This window comes from Equus quagga, chromosome 9, assembly GCF_021613505.1.
Source record: "Equus quagga isolate Etosha38 chromosome 9, UCLA_HA_Equagga_1.0, whole genome shotgun sequence".
Taxonomy (NCBI): domain Eukaryota; kingdom Metazoa; phylum Chordata; class Mammalia; order Perissodactyla; family Equidae; genus Equus; species Equus quagga.
Genome location: NC_060275.1, coordinates 61,895,908 through 61,919,046, shown reverse-complemented (window position 1 = coordinate 61,919,046; position 23,139 = coordinate 61,895,908). Strand labels below are relative to the sequence as shown.

General features: G+C 37.5%; 1 protein-coding gene across 1 annotated transcript in view; it reads left to right on the top strand.

Annotated features, from left to right (window-relative positions):
- ARHGAP28 (Rho GTPase activating protein 28) overlaps positions 1–16,038 on the top strand; it is a 193,210-nt gene extending 177,172 nt beyond the window's left edge. The window contains exons 17-18 of the mRNA XM_046672243.1: positions 10,213–10,277; positions 12,392–16,038. Of these exons, the coding sequence (XP_046528199.1) occupies positions 10,213–10,277; positions 12,392–12,486 (160 nt within the window). The 3' untranslated portion in view covers positions 12,487–16,038. The remainder of the gene's footprint in view (positions 1–10,212; positions 10,278–12,391) is intronic.
- Positions 16,039–23,139: the final 7,101 nt, after the last annotated feature.

Below are 23,139 nucleotides of genomic sequence, written 5' to 3'. Positions count from 1 at the left end.
GTGGCTACGAAGAGGGGCCCAGGCCCAGTTAGCAACTGCGGACAGGGTTCCTGGTTGGTGCAGTATAAACAGCTGCTCCCTCACCGCAGCAGCTGAAACAAGTGAAAGGAGCAACTAAACTCTATCTCCATGTGGAGGCACAAATCAACAACATCAAGCAATATGAAAAAATACATTAAATCTCCAGAACAGAAAGAAAGTAACAAATACACAGAAAACAATCCCAAAGAAAAGGAGATATATAACCTAAATGATGATGACTTCAAAACAGCCATCATTAAGATTCTCAATGAGTTAAGAGAGAATTCTGACCGACAACTCAATGAGTTCAGGAGCTATGTCACAAAAGAGTTTGATACGATAAAGAAGAACCAAACAGAAATATTGGAAATGAAGAACACAATAGAGGAGATTAAGAAAAATCTAGATGCTCTGAACAGTAGGGCCGATAATATGGAGGAAAGAATTAGCAATTTGGAAGATGGCAATATAGAATTGCTGCAGGCAGAGGAGGAGAGAGAAGCAAGACTAAAAAGAAATGAAGAAACTCTCCGAGAATTATCAGACACATTAGGAGATGCAACGTAAGGATTATAGGTATACCAGAGGGAGAAGAGAAGGAGAAAGGGACAGAAAGCCTATTCAAAGAAATAATGGCTGAGAATTTCCCAAATCTGGTGAGGGAGATGGATCTTCAGGTGACAGAAGCCAATAGATCTCCAAACTTTATCAATGCAAGAAGACCAACTCCACGGCATATAGTAATGAAGCTAGCAAAAATCAACGACAAGGAGAAAATACTAAGGACAGCCAGGCAAAAGAAACTAACCTACAAAGGAACCCCCATCAGGCTATCAGCAGATTTCTCAGCAGAAACTTTACAGGCTAGAAGAGAGTGGAATGATATATTCAAAAATCTGAAGGACAAAAATCTACAGCCGAGAATTCTCTACCCAGCGAAAATATCCTTCAAATACGATGGAGAAATAAAAACTTTCCCAGATAAACAAAAATTAAGGGAGTTCATTGCCACAAAACCTCCTCTTCAGGAAATCCTCAGGAAAACCCTCATTCCTGAAAAATCCAAAAAAGGAAAGGGGTTACAAAACCAAGAGCAGAGGAGATAAGTAGAAGGACAACAACAGAGAGTAGCAGCTCTACATCAGAACAGATTAAACCATGGGACGAGAAACGAAACTGAAGAAAACCGGAAAACAAGACACAAAATGGTAGTGGTAGGCCCCCACATCTCAATAATCACTCTAAATGTAAATGGATTGAACTCCCCAATCAAAAGACACAGAGTGGCAGGATGGATCAAAGAACAAGATCCAACAATATGCTGCCTCCAGGAAACACACCTCAGCCCCAAAGACAAACACAGACTCAGAGTGAAGGGATGGAGAACAATACTCCAAGCTAATATTGAACAAAAGAAAGCAGGTGCCACTATACTAATATCAGATAAGGTAGATTTCAAAGCAAAACAGATAAAGAAAGATAAAGAGGGACAGTATATAATGATAAAAGGGACTCTCCACCAAGAAGACATAACACTTATAAATATATACGCACCCAACACAGGAGCACCAAAATTTGTAAAGCAACTCTTAATAGAACTAAAAGAAGACATCAACAACAATACAATAATAGTAGGGGACCTCAACACACCATTAACACCAATGGACAGAACATCCAGACAGAAAATCAACAAGGAAATAATAGAATTAAATGAAAAATTAGACCAGATGGACTTAATAGATATATATAGAACACTTCATCCAAAAACAGCAGGTTACACATTCTTCTCAAGTGCACATGGAACATTCTCAAGGATTGACCATATTTTGGGAACCAAAGCAAACATCAATAAATACAAGAGAGTTGAAATAATATCAAGCATCTTTTCTGATCATAATGCTATTAAACTAGAAATCAACTACAAGAAAAAAGCAGAGAAATGTGCAAAAATGTGGAGACTAAACAACACGCTTCTCAACAAACAATGGATCATTGAAGAAATTAAAGAAGAAATCAAATTTTATCTGGAGACTAATGAAAATGAGAACACGACATACCAAATCATTTGGGATGCAGCAAAAGCAGTCCTAAGAGGGAAATTCATCGCAATACAGGCTCACCTCACTAAACAAGAAAAAGCTCACATAAGCAACCTCAAACGACACCTAACAGAACTAGAAAAAGAAGAACAAACAAAGCCCAGCGTCAGTAGAAGGAGGGAAATAATAAAAATAAGAGCAGAAATAAACGATATTGAAACAAAAAAGACAATAGAAAGGATCAATGAAACAAAGAGTTGGTTCTTCGAAAGAATTAACAAAATTGACAAACCCCTAGCCAGACTCACCAAGAAAAGAAGAGAGAAATCGCAAATTAATAAAATTAGGAATGACAGAGGAGAAATCACAACAGATACCAATGAAATACAAGAGATCATAAGAGAATACTATGAAAAACTATATGCCAACAAATTGAACAACCTGGAAGAAATGGACAAATTCCTAGACTCCTACAATCTCCCCAAACTGAATCAGGAAGAAATGGAGAATCTGAATAGGCCAATCACAAGTAAGGAAATAGAAACGGTAATCAAAAACCTCCCCAAAAACAAGAGTCCAGGACCAGACGGCTTCTCTGGAGAATTCTACCAAACATTCAAAGAAGACTTAATACCTATTCTCCTCAAACTGTTTCAGAAAATTGAGAAAGATGGAGAACTCCCTAACACATTCTATGAAGCCAACATCACTCTGATCCCCAAACCTGACAAGGACAACACAAAGAAGGAGAACTACAGGCCGATATCACTGATGAACATAGATGCAAAAATCCTCAACAAAATTTTGGCAAACCGATTACAGCAATACATCAAAAAGATTATACACCATGATCAAGTGGGATTTATACCAGGGACACAGGGATGGTTCAACATCCGCAAGTCAATCAACGTGATACACTACATCAACAAAATGAAAAACAAATACCACATGATCATCTCAATAGATGCAGAGAAAGCATTCGACAAGATCCAACACCCATTTATGATAAAAACCCTCAGTAAAATGGGTATAGAAGGAAAGTACCTCAACATAATAAAGGCCATATATGATAGACCCACAGCCAACATCATACTCAATGGACAAAAACTGAAAGCCATCCCTCTGAGGACAGGAACAAGACAAGGGTGCCCACTTTCACCACTCCTATTCAACATAGTACTGGAGGTGCTGGCCAGAGCAATTCGGCAGGAAAAAGAAATAAAAGGAATCCAAATAGGTAACGAAGAAGTAAAACTCTCGTTGTTTGCAGACGACGTGATCTTATATATAGAAAACCCCAAAGAATCCACAGAAAAACTATTAGAAATAATCAACAACTACAGCAAAGTAGCAGGGTATAAAATTAACGTGCATAAATCAGTAGCATTTCTATACACTAACAATGAACTAACAGAAAAAGAACTCAAGAACTCAATCCCATTCACAATCGCAACGAAAAGAATAAAATACCTTGGGATAAACTTAACCAAGGAAGTGAAGGATCTATACAATGAAAACTACAAGACTTTCTTGAAAGAAATTGGCGATGACATAAAGAGATGGAAAGACATTCCTTGCACATGGATTGGAAGAATAAACATAGTTAAAATGTCCATACTACCTAAAGCAATATACAGATTCAATGCTATCCCAATCAGAATCCCAAGAACATTCTTCACAGAAATTGAACAAACAATCCTAAAATTCATATGGGGCAACAAAAGACCGCGAATTGCTAAAGCAATCCTGAGCAAGAAAAACAAAGCCGGCGGAATCACAATCCCCGATTTCAAAACATACTACAAAGCTACAGTGATCAAAACAGCATGGTACTGGTACAAAAACAGGTCCACAGATCAATGGAACAGAATTGAAAGCCCAGAGATAAAACCACACATCTATGGACAGCTAATCTTCGACAAAGGAGCAGAGGGCCTACAATGGAGAAAAGAAAGTCTCTTCAACAAATCGTGCTGGGAAAACTGGACAGCCACATGCAAAAGATTGAAAATTGACCAGTCTTTTTCACCACACACCAAAATAAACTCAAAATGGATCAAAGACCTAAAGATTAGGCCTGAGACAATAAGTCTTTTGGAAGAGAATATAGGCAGTACACTCTTTGACATCAGTTTCAAAAGAATCTTTTCGGACACTGTAACTCCTCAGTTGAGGGAAACAATAGAAAGAATAAACAAATGGGACTTCATCAGACTAAAGAGCTTCTTCAAGGCAAGGGAAAACAGGATTGAAACAATAAGACAACCCACTAGTTGGGAAAAAATATTTACAAGCCACTTATCCGACAAAGGGTTAATCTCCGTAATATACAAAGAACTCACACTGCTTAACAACAAAAAAACAAACAACCCGATCAAAAAATGGGCAGAGGACATGAACAGACATTTCTCAAAAGAAGATATGAATATGGCCAATAGACACATGAAAAGATGTTCATCATCGCTAATCATCAGGGAAATGCAAATCAAAACTACACTAAGATATCACCTTACACCCGTTAGATTGGCAAAAACATCCAAAACCAAGAGTGACAAATGTTGGAGAGGTTGTGGAGAAAAAGGAACCCTCATACACTGTTGGTGGGAATGCAAACTGGTACAGCCACTATGGAAAACAGTATGGAGATTTCTCAAAAAGTTAAAAATAGAAATACCCTATGACCCAGCCATCCCACTACTGGCTATCTATCCTAAGAACCTGAAATCCAAAATCTCAAGAGTCCCTTGCACCCCTATGTTCATCGCAGCATTATTTACAATAGCCAAGACGTGGAACCAACCTACATGCCTAGAAACTGATGATTGGATAAAGAAGATGTGGTATATATACACAATGGAATACTACTCAGCCATAAAAAAAGACAAAATTGGCCCATTCACAACAATGTGGATGGACCTCGAGGGTATTATGTTAAGCGAAATAAGCCAGTCAGAGAAAGACGAACTCTATATGACTCCACTCATAGGTGGAAATTAGTATACTGATAAGGAGATCTGATCGGTGGTTACCAGGGAAAAGTGGGGGTGGGGGGAGGGCACAGAGGGGGAAGTGGTGTACCCACAACATGACTAACAAAAATGTACAACTGAAATCTCACAAGGTTGTAATCTATCATAACATCAATAAAAAAAAAAAAAAAAAAAGAATGGCTAAAGGAAGTTCTCTAAACAGAAAGGAAATGATAACAGAAGGTTTGGAGCATCAGAAAGGAAAGGAAAACATCAGAATAGGTACAAATAGGAGTAAATATAATAGATTGTCCTGCTCCTCATGCATTTCTTAAATCACATTTGATGGTTGAAGCACCATCTCGTGTGGTGCTCAACGTATGTAGAGGACATGCTTAAGACAATTATATTTAAAAAGGGTGGAAGGTCACCACTCCTTAAATGTGGTCTATGCATAGTGACTTCCTTCCAAAGAGTACAGTATGTAAAGAGGGAAAAAGAATATCAAGAAATTTGACCTCAGTCAGGTGGTTAAGGTGATGTCACGTTGATAGTAAGTACCCTTGATGAGATATGGTGAAAATGGCAATTTACCTCTGTCGCTTTCATCCAAGAACGTGTTAACTCCAGACTAGAAAAACGTAAATGAGTCCCAAATGGGAAACATTGTGCAAAAGACCTGTCCAGTCCTCAAAACTGTCCAGGTCATCAAAAACCAAGCAAGTGTGAGAAATAGAGACTGCAGATAGAGACACTGTTCTTTCTTTCTTTCCAATCTGTATGCCTTTGCTTTCTTTTCCTTGCTTTACCGCAGTGCTTTGATCTTCCTGCACTACGTCAAATGGGACATCCTTACTTTTGATCTTGAAGGGAAAGTATTCAGTCTTTCATCATTAAGTATGATGTTAGCTGTAGGTTTTTATAGATGATCTTTATCAAGTTGAGGAAGTTCTCTTTTCCTGGTTTGCTAAGAGTTTTTATCGTGAATCGGTGTTAGATTTTGTCAGATGCTTTTTCTGGAGCAGTTGACATGATCATATGATTTTTCTTATGTTGATATGGTGGATTACATTGATTTTTGAATGGTGAACTAACCATGCATACCTGAAATAAATTCCACTTGGTAAAGTGTATAATTCTTTTAATATATATTGGATTAGATTTGCTAATATGTTGTTGAGGATTTTTTTGTCTAAGTTCATAAGAGATATTAGTCTGTGGTTCTTGTTTTTTCTATTGGCTTTGTCTGGTTTTGGTATCAGGACGATCCTGGTTTCATAAAATGAGTTGACAGTGTCCGTCTTCTATTTTCTGGAAAAGATTGTACCATATTTGTGTTAATTCTTTAAAAGTTTCCTAGAATTCTCCAGTGAAACCATCTGGGCTTAGAAACTCCTTTTCTGGGGGAAACTTTTTTTTTTTGAGGAAGACTAGCCCTGAGCTAACATCTGTGCCCATCTTCCTCTACTTTATATGTGGGACACCTACCACAGCATGGCGTGCCACACGGTGCCATGTCTGCACCCGGGATCCAAACTGGGCAACTCCAGGCTGCTGAGAAGTGGAACGTGCACACTTAACCGATGCGCCACCAGGCCTGCCCCTGGGGAAACTTTTAAAGCACTGATTCAATTTCTTTAATGGCTATGACTATTTCCTCTTGGTTGTGTTTTGGCAATTTGTGGTTTTGAGGAATTGGTTCATTTCTTCTAAGATTTTGATTTTGAGCATAAAGTTGTTCATAGTATCTCCTTATTATCCTTTTGAGGGAAACATTATATACAGTGATATCCTCTTTCATTATTAGTATTGATGATTTGTACCCTCTTTCTTCTCATCTTTGTCAGTCTTTCTAGAAGTTTATCAATTTTATTGTTTTTTAAAAACAACCAGCTTCTCTATCATCTTCCTGTTTTCAATTTTGTTAATTTCTACTCTTGTCTTGATCTTTTCCTTCTTTCTGCTTGCTTTGTGTTTATTTTACTATTATTTTTCTAGTTTCTGGAGATAGCAACTTAAATAATTGGTTTAAGATCTTTTCCTCTTTCCTAATGTGAATGTTTACTGCTATAAATTTTTCCCTAAGCACTGCTTTAGCTGCATCCCACCAAATTTGATGTTTTAGTTTTATTTTCATTCTATTTATTTTCCAAACTTTCTTTATGGACTTCCTCTTTGACCATGGATTATTTAGAAGTGTGTGGTTTAATTTTCAAGTATTTGGAGATTTTCAGTTTGTCTTTCTGTTACTGACATCTAGTTTGATTCCTTTATGGTCAGAAAAGATACTATGTATGATTTCAATTATTTTAAATTTTTTGAGGTTTGTTTTGTGGCCCAGGCTATGTTCTATCCTTTAGGATTCTATCTTGATTTATTTATAGTGTTTTTAGTATATTGCTTTGATCTATAGGTGTAATGCAACTCATATCAAAATCCCAGCAAGATATTTTGTAAATGTGCACAAGCTTATTTTAAAAATTTGTATGGGGGCCAGCCTGGTGGCGTACTGGTTAGGTTTGCGTGCTCCGCTTTGGCAGCATGGGGTTTGCAGGTTCAGATCCCGGGTGTGGACCTATGCACCACTCATCAAGCCATGCTGTGGTGGTGTCCCACATACAAAATAGAGGAAGATTGGCACAGGTGTTAGCTCAGAGCCAATCTTCCTCACCAAAAAAATTAAAAAAATAAAAATTTGTATGGAAAGGCATGGGCCCTAGAATAGCTAAAACAGTCTTGAGAAAAAGAATAAAGTAGGAGAATCACTTTACTAGATGTTAAAGCCAACTGTAGAGCTACAGTAATGAAGACAGTGTGGCATTGGTGGAGGGATAGACATTTACGTCAATGGAACAGAATAGAGGATCCAGAAACAGAACCACAGCAATATGCCCAACTGAGTTTGAAAAATTTTTATTGTAAACTATACATAACATAAAATTTACCACTTTAACTATTTTAAGTGCACGGTTCAGTGGCATTAAGTACATTCACACTGTTATACAGTCATCACCACCATGCATCTCCAGAAGGTTTTTATCCCCCCATTCTGAAACCTTATCACCATTACACAATAACTCCCCCTCCCCAGCCAGAGTGGTCACTGTTGTGCCCTCTGTCTCTATGAGTTTGACTGTGCTAGGAACTGACTTTTGATAAAGGTACAAAAGCAATTCAATGAGGAAAGATAGCCTTTTCAACAAATAGTGCTGTAGCAATTGGGCATTCATCAGCAAAGAATGAGAAACGAAGTTAGATCAATACCTCACATCTTATACAAAAATTAACCCAAAATAGATCACAGACTTAAATGTAAATGTGAAACTAAGACTTTTAGAAAATAGCATAGTAGGAACCTTTGTGATGTAGGGCCAATGAAGAGTTCTTAGACTTGACATCAAATCATGATCCATAAGAGAGAAAAACTGATAAATCTGACTTCATCAAAATTGAAAACGTATACATTGAAAGACCGTGTGAAAAGGATGAAAAGACAAGTTGGAGACTCAGAGAAAATATTTACAAGCCACATATCAAACAAAGGACTAGTATCTAGAATATATAAAGAACACTCAAAACTCAGCAATAAAAAGAACAAACAATCCAATTTGAAAATGGGCAAAAGACATGAACAGATACTTCTAGAAGAGGATCTGCAGATGACAAACACGCACAGGAAAACCTGTTCAATATCTTTAACCATTAGGGAAATGCAAAACCACAGTGACATATCATTAAACACCTATGGGAACGGTTAATATGAAAAATAGTGACAATACCAAATACTAGCAAACAGACAGAGAAAGTGTACCACACATACATTGCTGGTATGAATGTAAAATGGTACAGTCACTCTGTAAAACTGTTCGACAGTTTGTTATAAAACTAAATATGCAGGTACCATGTGACCCAGCCTTCACACTCCTTGGCATTTATCAAAAGAAATGAAGATTATGTTCCCACAAAAACCTGCACACAAAGGCTTATAGCAGCTTTATCTATAATAGTCAAAATCTGGAAAAAACCCCAGATGTTCTTCAACAGGTAAATGACTAAACGAACTGTGGTACATCCATACCATGGATGGTATGGTAATGAGCAGTAAAAATGCAACAACTTGGGTGAATCTCCATGGATTTATGCTAATTGAAAAAAAGCCAGTATCAAAAAAGTTCTATACTATATTTTTCCACTTACGTAGCATTTTTAACATGACAAACTCATGAAAATGTAGAATGGAGGATGGGGGTAGGGATAGAGACATAGATGAGGCTATAACAGGAAAACAAGAGGGACCTTGTGCTGATGGAAATGTTCTGTATCTTGGCCAAATCAATGCCAACATTCTGGTTTTGACATTGCACTAGAGTTTTGCAAGCTTTTACTATTGGGGGACACTGGGTACACAGGATCTGCCTGTATGGTTTCTTACAACTACATGCAAATCTGCACTTACCTCAAATAAAAAGTTTAATTAACCAAAAAAGAAAGAAAAGAGGGCACACATCCTTCTTCCTCACAATAGAGAGCTGAGCACAATCTTTTTGAAGTAACGAAGCTGAAAGTCATTCCTGAGTGGGATGGAGATCAACAATGGTCTTTCCGGACTCTTCCACCCCAGCATTCTGATCTGGGGTTGAAAAATGAAATTGGGCAATTGTTTTCTTTGACTTGCTTTTATTATAGAGCAGAGACACGCAATGAAGCCAGTGTTAGTTTGCAGAGCGTTGGGCAAGCTTAGAAATGTGACAGGGGTTGAAGAGAGAATTCTGTTTAACTTTTGGCAAATACAGAAATGAAACCTGACTTCTTTTGAACTGATAATGTGACAATGACAGAGCAATGTTAAACATCCAGCTGCTCCTTGGATGGCTTGATGTGTCAGTGACAGTTCTCTCTCTAAAATGGAGCCAACAGTTGTGGCTAGAATGAGCTCTGGCTTGCTGTCGAGTGTGGCAGCATCCACCTTGGTTCAGAATAGCCCCATCCGCTCTGTGCCTGAGATGCTTGCCTGGGTAAAATAGGGAAAAAACTTTTAGCATAACTTTGGTCATAATAATGATTTGTGGGGTGTATTTCATATAAGGCAAAATGAATTCTTTGTTGCCATGGTTATTTAATCTATAGATTTACGTCAGATTGTGAAAGAGGGTTAAAATTACATTGCGTTCTCCTTTTCACAGTCATGGTTCGTCAGAATGCATTAAGATTCAGAACCAAAGATTATATGAAATTGGAGGAAATATAGGTAAGCATTCTTTAACAATTTTTACTCCTAAATTTTCTGATTACTCTAAAAGAAGTATAACGCTATTATTGTAAAAGTATATTTTACAAGTTTCTTAGATATAAATTCAAAGTCAGTAAGTTGTTGATTTTTTAAATTTCGTGTGAGAACAGTATGACTTTCCTAAAATATTTTCAAAATTTAAGTGTGAATATTTTAGTTGACATGAACCCCACTTTTGGGTCTTTTAAATGTGACTCAAAGTTGGAAAATCTCTTTCTGGAATTGATGCAAAACAAAGCAAAGAGCCTCGTGGAACTTTGGGAACTGTGACACCCTTTGTGTTTAACGTCCCTATTTTCACTCTCAGCGCAAGTTCAGTCTCCGTATTTCTCTGAGGAGGGAAAAAAGGAATCAAAAGAAAATTCCCTCTGCTTGAGTCTGTGTCCATATCTTCTGCTTGCCCTCCTCACAGTCCAGATGAAGTACCCATGCTCCTGTTTAAGGCCAGCTCCTCTGCTCACGGCTCACTTTGTGTCCCCTACCACCCAGTAAGGGCATTGATCCAGTCATTTCTCCATTCTCTGCTTCATGGTCAGCTTTTCCCTCCCAACTGTGTCATTTCTACATGGATAAAAATTTTGGTAATTTCTCTCATCTTTACAAAACTCTCTCTTGACCCCGTTCAAGTGTCCTCCATTTCTCTGTACCGCTTTACAGTAAAAACTCCTTGCGTCAGTTGTGTATACTCCAATTTCTTCCTCTTGTTCTCTCTTGAAACAACTTCAGTTAAGCTTTATCCCCAACACTTCACCAAAATTGCTCCCTTGTTGAGGTCACCAGAGAACTCTTATGTTGTCAAATCCAATATTCATCCTGTCTTGATAACTGCCTGAGTTGATCTTTCCCTTCTTTGAAAAAGCACTTTCTTCGCCTGGTTTCAAGGACAACCTGAGCTTCTGGCTTTCCTGCCACTTCCCTGGCTGCTCCTTCTGAGTCCTTTTTGCCTGTGACCTCTTATCCTCTCAACCTCTTAACACTGGAGAGCTGGAGGGCTCGGTCCTTGGAGCTCCCCTCTACACGTAACTTCCTTGGTGAGCTCAACCCATCTCATTGCTTTAACTAGACCTGTATGTTGATGTCTCTCGAACTTATATCCAGACTTCGCCTTGAACACCAACTTTGCATATCCAGTCCCCAGGCACATTTTGCCTTGGGGCCTTTGCATGTGCTCGTACTTTTGCCCAGAATGCTCTCCTTCGCATTGTTCATTTCTCACTCCCTCACCTCTTTCAGGTGTTTGCCGCTATATGACCTTCTCAATGAGACCTTCCTGGATCATACCCTCTCTCTGTGCCTTCTCTGCTTTGCTGTTCTCTAATGTTCTTATCACCATTAGACTTACTTTATATTATACTTGCTTATTTGTTAGTTGCCTTTTACCGCTTTTAGAATGTAAGCGCCCTGAGGGCAAGTATTTTTGACTGTCTGATGCATTGCTATAGCCCTGGCCCCTAGAATAATGCCTGGCACATAATAACTCTCAAGAAATATTTGATAAGTGAATGAGTCAAGTAAGCAATCAAATCCTGGTAGTTTTGCTGAGATTTTAGTATACATTTCAAACATACTGTACATAAACATTTTTAAATGTATTTGCCCCGCAGAATGACCTTTTGGTTGTTATCCTTTCCAGATCTCCTGCCTATGGGCATTTGCATCCATAGGCAAGAAATGAAATGACCATTCCTAAAATGATCTTGGCTTAATCTTTCTAGTCCTGGTCAAGTTACTATCTGTAAAACCATTAGAGGACACATGTTGTCATGCAAGTGATCGGTTTACACCTGAAACCAGTTCCTGCCGTGTTCTCCTAATGGACGTGGTACGTCGAGAGAGCAGTCTGCCTGTGGATGGCGTGTCTGTTTTTTCTACATGGGATTTGTTTGAAGTACTTCACAGTCAGAAAGGAAGGAAGGCAGCCTTTGCTAAGAAACTAAAATGTGTCTACTTTCTTTTGACTGAGAGAACTATATTGGCCTTGTTCGAACCTTACACACACACATACAAATGCACACACACCACACTGAAGTGTGCACTCTTGAAAACATTCTCTGATTTTCTCTTTCCTTTAGGACAGCATTGCTTGGATCCAGATGCTTATATGTTGGATGTATATCATGTAAATCCTCAAGCAGAATGGGTTATTAAACCCCAACCAAGTTTTTGAAATACCCCCCAAGATGGCAGATATCATGTATTATATGTCAAGAAGATCCTACATTTGGTAGGGGAAAAAACAAGACTGCTTTTAACATGTCTGTTCCTATAACCCTCTTGGTTGGTGTTTCCCAGCATTGTCAATATGAATTATGGAAGAGGAGCTGGTTGATCATTTGAGCTGAGGGTTTCTCATGACGGTTCCCTGCTGAGAGTGAAGACAAGAGGATGTGAACTTTAATCATTTCTACTTTGACTTCACAGCAGAAATGAACTTGTCCTATACCTGGGGATAAGAAATACTTCTTTATGTAGCAAATGCTACCAAACACAAGAGATGGAAGACTCTTTTTTTATACTTATATACATATATCGATACCTTTTTGAGCAAGAATACCAGAAATATCAATAATTTCTGCTCTGCAAAATAATTCAGCTCTACTTTGCAAAGGGAGTCAGTTTCCAAAGTTACACATACAATATTTATGCTCTGATTTCCTCCTGAATTGGAGAAGGAGGAACTTCCATTTAAAGAGCACTGTGTTGTTATGTATGTCATATCAGCACTCTGGTGCAAATGAACACTTCTCTATCATGGACTATTGAAAACTGATATTTTTTTAAAGCTTATTCTCTTGTGATTACAGGTCCCCATGGCAAAGGTTAGTTTGACAAAGGGTGTTCTTATGCTTTCCTCACCTTCTGTGTCGTTAATAGTCACAGAGCCTCTATTTTCTCATCGTGATTATGGTGCTCACTGTATAGCTGTCCATGTGCCAGGCACAGATTTCCTTCCCTGACCAGACATATTACTTTTTATATTTCACATCTGTAGATAGTTACTTCTGCAGCCCCAACATAAAAATACAGGACTGCCTTTATCCAACTGCTCTTTATCCAAGAGTGCTGAAAAATACTGTTATATCCAGATTTTACATGCCGTAAAAGCAGATTTTGTTTCTGTTCATCAATCATAGATGTGGCCAGCCACTGTGGACTAGCATCAGGCTTTAAAATCTGATGCATATTTGCTAAGCGGAAAGCTCTCTCTCTGTCAAGACCCTGCAGACCGTTTTCCAGACTTGCAATTGGCCAGACACGCACTTCTCCACGATTCTAACGGAAAGCAAATCTAAAATGCGCTGAGCGGTCAGACAGCTCTGCCTCCCACCTTGAGACTGCAGACCTAGTCCTTCTAGGGTGAGCTAGAAATAAGGACAGAGGTCTCATTTACCCCACATGTGTGCTTTGGATAGAATCCACACATTGAGATTTTGATGAATTTATGTCGGTTTTAATGAGATTTAATGCCCAAATGACTCTCTTTTGCAGTTCAGACAATTCACACGATAGATGAAGTTGCTCACAAATGCAGAAAACATAATGAGATAATAATTTAAGCCCATATGTGGAAGAAATATTTTGCATTCTGCAGTATGCCTTGATGCCTATAAAAACACTACTTAAATTCAACATATAGATAATTGTGTTTCTGGCCATTAGGATTTTGTTATATTTTTATAGAAAACTCAAATATCCATTCATTTTATTTGTTTATTTGAGAATTTTCATTTCCTTTGCCTGAAAACCCATTAGAAGATAAATATGTGCTCTATAGGTATATATTTATTCCTACATTTCATCAGTTTTCAATGTATGGTTAACTGATGGCACATGAGTTTACATAATGAATTTCAGGAGTCTGAAAAATTGCTTTTATCATTTTTGCAATTCAAAGAATAGGAGTAAACGTTTTATGTTATGTAGTTTCTAAGTTCCAAGACATATGATGGCAATGATTTATGCCTACACACGTGGAAGAAATTCTTCAAATTAGCTACCTTACACGTCTATGCATGTATGAAAACAATGGCTGATTTTTGTCGCTGTATTTCATATCATTTAGAATAGTTAAATTCTATTGTGTTTATACAGAAAATTGACACATCTATTCATTTGATTTTTTATTTGGGAATTTTCATTTCTTACATATAGAACCTATACATAAGTTCTAAAGGTTTTAAGATTTACTCCACTTGTCGTTAGTGTTAAATAAATGCCTAACAGATGACAGGTAAAAAATAATAAGTTCCTGAATTTCTTATCCACTTCTGTGTGGTTTCAGATGTCAAAAATTTAGCTGAGTCAATAACTTTAATCACTTCAGTGTATTCAAGGATGTGTGACAACTGTCCAATAACTATACAATGTGGAAGGCCATGTCACTACCAATATATTGGATATAACTTTTATTCTTAGTCACAGTTAACCAATTGATTAGAGAAGAATTTTCAGTAGACACACAGACTAATTTTTGTGTGGTTAAAGAGATTCTTTTTAATAATTTTATTGGTAAAGAAAAAAAAACTCCTACAATTAAAATTCACAAATACCTGTCAACTAAGTATTGAAAAAACTATCTTTGCCTTATCACGAGTTTTTTAAAATAGTTACAGTAATCAGTGAAAATGAATAGTACGTTTGCAAAAAAAAAAAGAGTCAGATAGATACTGGGCTTCTGAATTCTCTTCTTGATAGCTCCCTCCTCACCTCGTCCAAGTGCTCTTGCTGCAGTTAGGAAAATAACACCCAGGAACGGATTGAGAAAGTTCACATTTTAGGAACACTTATTCAGGAAAAAAACCCTAGAACAAGCTCCTTTTTTTCTCCATTTTGCAAAAGAGAATCCCTTTGTTAAGCAGCTCACTTGGGGATGTGATTTTTGGAGTCAATGGTCTTCGAAACTGGAATATTAATTTCTTTGCAATGTATATACAGTATAAACTACCTCACTTGCCTGTCTTGGGAAAAAAATTAAGGACTTTAACAATTGTTGTTACAACCTGTCGCTGAGTCTTATTATTGAAGTCACTTCAGTTAGCCTTCAGTGTACATTTAATAATATACATTTAAGGATGTAAAATATTTTTAGCTAAAGCTTTAAAGCCAAACTGCTCGGTATCTGTTAGCTGTGGTGCGCCCTGAGACAGTTCGTTTCCCTCAGTCGTTGTCTTGTGTGTTTAACCACGTGGAGATGCATGTTTTCGAGAGGAGGGATTACTGTTCATCTCTTCTCTGAGGCGCTTTGCACCTGCTTTCCCCGTATTGCACTTGACTAGAAAGTAACATGAGATTAAAATGTCCCTTCTTTCTATCAAGGGCATTTCAACTGTTCTTCACAAATGTATTACATGCCTGAAAAGAATACATATTATGGAATTGAATAGTTCCTAGTTTCTGACAAGCATGTTCAACTCTTTTCCGTAAATATGTCACTTAATAAAAAATAATATGACATGGATTAAAATGTTTCAAGCATTTCCAACAGTTTTACACACACACCCCTGAATTTGAAAATAACATCTTATCTTTTGGGCATTTTCCAACTATTTTCTAAAACTAAGTGATTTGATTGAAAAATCATAAATGTCACGAGAAATGTCATCTTTTATGTTATCTCCCATCTCAAAAGTTAATATTGATTCTTTTGTCCCATCCGCTTTCATTGTTAAGTATAATATGTATGTTGCATTTTACCCACAAAAATAAAGAGAAAAAAACTAAAAAGCATTGTCACAGGAATTGTTGTGTTGACCTAGTCCGAGAGCACCCCAGTGCTGGTGAAAGAAAAGGAGCTTTAAAGTCAGCGGGTTTCTGTCTGAGCTCAGTCTCGGTCACTTACTAGCCAGGTGGTGGCCTTGTGCAAAAGCCACATGGCACTGTGGTAATGATGGATGGTTGTTGGTAAGGGGTAGATTGAATGAGCACAAACTATTTCCTACATCTGTTTGAGTTGATGCTTTGTCTGGACAGGTTTTTAATATGTACTTAAAAAAAAACTTTCTGGGGCGGGCCCGTGGCCGAGTGGTTAAGTTTGCGCGCTCTGCTTCTGCGGCCTGGGGTTTTGCTGGTTCGGGTCCTGGGCTTGGACATGGCACCACTCATCAGGCCATGTGGAGGTGGCGTCCCACATGCCACAACCAGAAGGACCTGCAACTAGAATATACAACTCTGCCCTGGGGGGCTTTGGGGAGAAGAAGAAGAAGAAGAAAAATTGGCAACAGATGTTAGCTCAGGGCCAATCTTAAAAAAAACAACTTTTCAGTAGATACAGAAAAGACATTCGACAAAATTCAATTCCCATTCATGATTTTAAAAAAATTCAAGATTTTTTAATGTCATAATATGTATGTATAATAGATACATATAGTATATCTTGTACAAAAGGCTAGAAAAATAAAAAGCCTAAAAGTTACAAGAGAAGTAAAATGGTCTCTATTTGCAAATGATATGATTATTTATTTAGAAAAGCCTAACGTATCTTCAACTATTAGAACTAATAAGATAATTTAGCAAGGTCCCAGCATACAAGATTATTATATAAAAATCAATTGTATTTTTTATATTAACAGCAAACAATTGGAAAAGAAATTTTTTAACTTCCATTTACTACAGCATCAAAATACACAAAGTACTTATGAAAACACTTAACGAAATATATGCCAGGCCAGCCCCAGTTACCTAGTGATTAAGTTCAGCGCGCTCCACTTCTGGCCCAGGTTCAGTTCCCAGGTGCAGACCTACGCTGCTCTGTTAGCAGCCATGCTGTGCTAACTAAAACATAGAGGAAGATTGCCACAGATGTTAGCCCGGGCCAAAAAAAACCAAAAAACCATATATATATATATATATATATATATATATGTGCAGCACATGTATGCTAAAAACTACAAAATATTTTTGGTAGAAATTAAAGAATAGCTAAATAAATGTATAGATATACCATCTTTCTGGATGGGAAGAGATGGATGAAGAGAATTGGCAAGATGTCAGTTCTGCACAAAGAGATCAATAGATTCAACACCATCCCAATCAGAAGACCAGTAGGCTTTTTAGGTAGAAATTGACAAAATATAAAATTCATATGCAAGTGCAAAGAGTCTAGAATATCTAAAGCAATTTTACCAAAAAGAGACTGAAGTTGGATTCACAAGTGATTTCAAGACTTACTATAAAGCTACAGCTATTAAGACAATATGATTCAGAACAAAGATCAATGCCTACGTCAGTGCAGCAAAATAGAGCACAGAAATAGGTGCCCGCTTGTGTGGTCATTTGATTTTCAGCACAGGTGCCCAAGGAACCATGTGGAGAAAGGGAGCTTTCAACAGCTGGTACTGCAACAACTGGATATCCATATGGAAAATGAAAGGTGACCCCTGGTACGCAAAAATTCATCCAAAACAGATCACAGAGTTAATTATAAAACCTGAAACAGTGAGGCCTTCAGAAGAAAACAAAGGAGAATAGCTTGGTGACCTGGGAATAGGCAAAGATTTCCTTCAGTGTCAGGTACACAACACAGTGATTCGACATCTATACACACTACAAAGTGATCACCACGATGAGTCTAGCAACCGCCTGTCACCATACACACTTACCACAGTATTATTGACTGCATTCCCTATGCTGTATATTACATCCCCGTGACTCATTTATTATAACTGGAAATTTGTACCAGTTATAAAATATAAATATATATTCGTATGTAAAATATATAATATATATTTAATATAAATATATGTAATGTGAAATGTACCAGTTTTATAAATAACCAGTTCTATATATGTTATTTTATAACTGGATGTTTTTATTTTCTTCAGATAAATACCCAGAAGTGGAATAGCTGGATCATACAGTAGTTCTATTCTTAACTTTTTGAGGAAGCTCCATAACGTTTTCTGTAGTGGCTGCACCAATTTTACATTCTCACCAACAGTTCCCTTTTCTCCACATTCTCGCCAACACTTTGTTGTCTTTTTGATCATAGCCATTCTGACAGGTGTGAGATGATATCTCATTGCGGTTTTGATTTGCGTTTCCCTGATGCTTAGTGACGTGGAGCATCTTTTCATGTGTCTGTTGGCCATCTGTATGTCTTCTCTGGAAAAATGACTATTCAGGTCTTCTTCTCACTTTTTAGTCAGATTGTATTTTTTGATATTCAGTTGTATGAGTTCTTCATATAGTTTGGATATTAACCCTTTATTGGCTGTATCGTTTGCAAATATCTTCTACCATTCAGTTGATTGCCTTTTCATTTTGTTGTTGGTTCCCTTCTCTGTGCGAAAGCTTTTTAGTTTGATGTAGACACATTTGCTTATTTTTGCTTTTGTTGCCCTTTCCTGAGGAGATAGATCCAAAAATATATTGCTAAGACCGATGTCAGAGAGTTTTTTGCATATGCCTTCTTCTAGGAGTTTTATGGGTTGAGGTCTTACATTTAAGTCTTTAGTACATTTTGAGTTTATTTTTGTACATGGTGTGAGAAAGCGGTCCAGTTTCACTCTTTTGCATGTGGCGGTCCAGTTTTCCCAGCACCGTTTGTTGAAGGAACTGTTCTTCTCCAGTGGATATTCTTGCCTCCTTTCTTGTAGATTAATTGACCACATAAGCGTGGGTTTATTTCTGGGCTCTCTATTCTATTCCATTGATCTACATATCTGTTTTTGTGATACTACCATACTGTTTTGATTAGTGTAGCTTTGTAGCATAGTTTGAAATCAGGGAGCATGATACTTCTAGCTTTGTTCTTCTTTCTCAAGATTGCATTGACTATTTGGGGTCTTTTGTGGTTCCATACAAATTTTAAGATTCTTTGTTCTAGTTCTGTGAAAAATGCCATTGGTATTTTGATAGGGATTGCATTAGGTCTGTGGATTGCTTTGGGTAATATGGAAATTTTAACAATGTTAATTCTTCCAATTCATGAGCATGGTATATCTTCCATTTATTTGTGTCATCTTCAATTGCTTTCATCAATGTCCTATAGTTTTCAGAGTATAGGTGTTTTACTTCCTTGATTAGGTTTATTCTTTTTGACAAAATAAATAAAATAAATTTATTTATTTTTAAACAAAATAAATAAAATTTTGTATTTTATTCTTTTTGATGGAATTGTTTTCTTAATTTCTTTAATAGTTCATTCTTAGTGCATAGTAATGCAACAGATTTCTTTATATTGATTTGATATCCTGCAACTTTACTGAATTCATTTATTCTAATATTTTCTTGGTAAAGTCTTTAGGGTTTTCTATACATAGTATCATGTCATCTGCAAACAGTGACAGTTTTACTTCTTTCTTTCCAATCTGGATGCCTTTTATTTCTTTTTCTTGTCTGATTGCTGTGTCTAGGACTTGCAATACCAAGTTAAATAAAAGTGGCAAGAGTGGACATCCTCGTCTTGTTCCTGATCTTAGAGGAAAAGCTTTTAGCTTTTCACCATTGAGTATGATGTTAGCTGTGGGTTTGTCATATGTGGCCTTTATTACACTGAAATACATTCCCTCCATACCCACTTTGTTGAGAGTTTTTATCATAAATGGATGTTGAATTTTCTGAAATGCTTTTTCTGCATCTATTGAGATGATCATATGATTTTTATCATTCATTTTGTTCACGTGGTGTATCATGCTGATTGATTTGTGCATATTGAACCATCCTAGCATCCCTGGAATAAATCCCATTTGATCGTGGTATATGATCCTTTTAATATATTGTTGAATTCCATTTGCTAATATTTCATTAAGGATTTTTGCATCTATGTTCATCAGGGATGTTGGCCTGTAATTTTTTTTTAAAAGATTGGCCCTGAGCTAAGATCTGTTACCAATCTTCTTTTTTCTTTTTTTCTCCAAAGCCCCCCAGTGCATATTTTTATATTCTAGTTGTAGGTCCTTCTCGCTCTGCTATGTGGGATGCCACCTCAGCATGGCTTGGTGAGTGGTGCTAGGTCCGCACCCAGGATCTGAACTAGTGAAATCCTGGGCCACCAAAGCAGAGCACGTGAATTTAACCACTTGGCCATAGGGCTGGCCCCATGTAATTTTGGGGGTTTTTTGGTAGTGCGTTTGTCTGGTTTTGGTATCAGAGTGATGGTGGCCTCATAGAATGAGTTTGAAAGTGTTCCTTCCTCTTCAGTTTTTTGGGATAGCTTGAGAAGAATAGGTATTAACTCTTCTTTAAATGTTTGAGAGAATTCAACTTTGAAGCCATCTGGTCTTGGACTTTGTTTTTTGGGGAGTTTTGATTACTGGTAAAATTTCATTACTGGTAATCAGTCTATTCAGATTTTCTATTTCTTCCTGATTCAGTCTTGGGTGATTATATGTTTCTAGGAATTTATCCATTTCTTCTAGGTTGTCCAGTTTGTTGACATCTAATTGTTAATAGTAATCTTTTGTGATCCTTTGGATTTCTGTGATGTCAGTTGTAACTTCTCCTCTTTCATTTCTGATTTTATTTGGGCCCTCTCTATTTCTTGATGAGTTTGGCTAAAAGTTTATCAATTTGGTTTATCTTTTCAAAAAACTAGCTCTTAATTTTGTTAATCTTTTCTATTTTTTTTTAGTCTCTATTTCATTTATTTCTGCTCTGATATTTATTATTTCCTTTCTTCTACTAACTTTGGGCTTTGTTTTTTCTTCTTTTTCTAGTTCTTTTAAGTATAATGTTAGATTGCTTATTTGAGATTTTTCTTCTTTCCTGAGGGAGGCCTATATTGCTATAAACTTCCCTCTTAGAACTCTTTTGCTGTGTCCCATAGATTTTGGAACGTTGTGTTTCCTTGTTCATTTGTCTCAAGGTATTTTCCATTATCTTCTTTGATTTCTCCATTGGCCCATCGGTTGTTTAGTAGTCTGTTGGTTAGCCTCCGTGTGTTTGTGTTTTTTCTGGTTGTCCTCTTGTAACTGATTTATAGTTTCATGCTACTGTGGTCAGAAAAGATGCTTGATAAGATTTCAATTTTCTTAAATTTATTGAGACTTGTTTTATGGCCTAACGTGATCTATCCTGGGAAATGTTCCACTTGAAAGAACGTGTATTCTGCTGCTTTTGGATGAAATGTTCTGTATGTATCTATTAAGTCCATCTGTTCTATCATGTAATTTAAGGCCAATGTTTCCTTATTGATTTTCTCTCTGGATGATCTATCCATTGACGTAAGTGGGGTGTTAAAATCCCCTGCTATTGTTGTATTACTGTCAATGTCTCCCCTTGTGTTTGCTTTATATATTTAGGTGTTCTTATGTTGGGTGCATAGATATTTACCAGTGTCATATTCTCTTGTTGGATTGATCCCTTTATTGTTATGCAATGTCCTTCTTTGTCTGTTGTTACAGCCTTTGTTTTATTTTTTATTTTTTAAGATTTATTTATTTATTTTGGTGAGGAATAGTGACCTTGAGCTAACATCTGTTTTTTAAAGATTGCCACCTGAGCTAACGTCTGTTGCCAATCTTCTTCTTTTTTTTTTCTTCTTCTTCTTCTCCCCAACCCCCCCCCCCCCCCCCCCCCCCCAGTACATAGTCATATATTCTAGTTGTAGGTCCTTCTGGTTGTGCTATGTGGGATGCCACCTCAGCATGGCTTGATGAGCGGTGCTAGGCCTGCTCCCAGGATCTGAACCAGCAAAACCCTGGGCTGCTGAAGCAGAGTGTGTGAACTTAACCACTTCACCATGGGGCCGGCCCCTAATTTTTGAAATTTTTAATTATAATATGTCTTGGTTGTAGATTTCTTTGGATTCGTCTTCTTTGGTACCTTCTGTGTTTCCTGGACTTAGATGTCTATTTCCTTCACCAGATTATGGAATTTTCAGTCATTATTTCTTCAAATAGGTTTCCTGTCCCTTTCTCTCTCTCTCTCCTCTCCTTCTGGAATCCCTATAATGCAAATGTTAGTACACTTTATAGTGTACTTAAAAAATTATCTTCATTTTTAAAAAATTCTTTATTCTTTCTGCTGTCCCAACTGGGTGATTTCCACTACCCCGTCTTCTAGGTCACTGATATGTCCTTCTGCATCATCAAATCTGCTCTTTATTCCCCCTAGCATATTTTTTATTTCAGTTATTCTTCAGCTCCAATTGGTTCTTTTTAAATTTTCTGTCTCTTTGTTGAAGTTCTCACTGTGTTCATGTATTCTTCTCCCAAGTTTGGTAGGCATCTTTATTGGATCATTACTTTGACCTGTTTATCTGGTGGATTGCTTATCTCTATTTCATTTAGTTCTTTTTCTAAGATTTTGTCTTGTGTTTTTCATTTGGAACACGTTTTTCTGTTTCCTCATTTTGCCTAGCTCTCTGTAATTATTTCTATATACTAGGTAGACCAGCTATGACTCCAGGTTTTGAAGGAGCAGGCTTATGTAGAAGGTGTTCTGTGGGGCCCAGTGCAATCCCCCTATTCACCAGAGCCAGGTTCTCCAGGTGTGTTCCCTCTGTGGGCTATGTGCACCCTCCTGTGCCACTGGGCCGCGATTGCTGTGAGCACTCTGGTGGGTGGGCTAGCTTCCAGGCCAGCTGGTTGAGAGGCCTGGCTGTGACTGTTGCAGGTCTCTGGTGTGCAGAGCTGGCCCACTGGAGTGGGAGCCACTTTGGAGGGGCGCTGGCCAGGGCAGGCAGGTTGGGTGGGGCGGATCTACAAGGGTACAACAGGGAAGGGCAAGCAGTGCTAGCAAGGTAGATGGAGAATGTCAGGAATGGTACCTGCCAATTCCCAGCCAGCTAGGTAGAAGAGTGAAAAGAAAATGGCACCTGCCAATGCTTCCATCCTCAGAGAAAATTCCAACAGATCCCCGCCCCTCCAGCACATGCCCT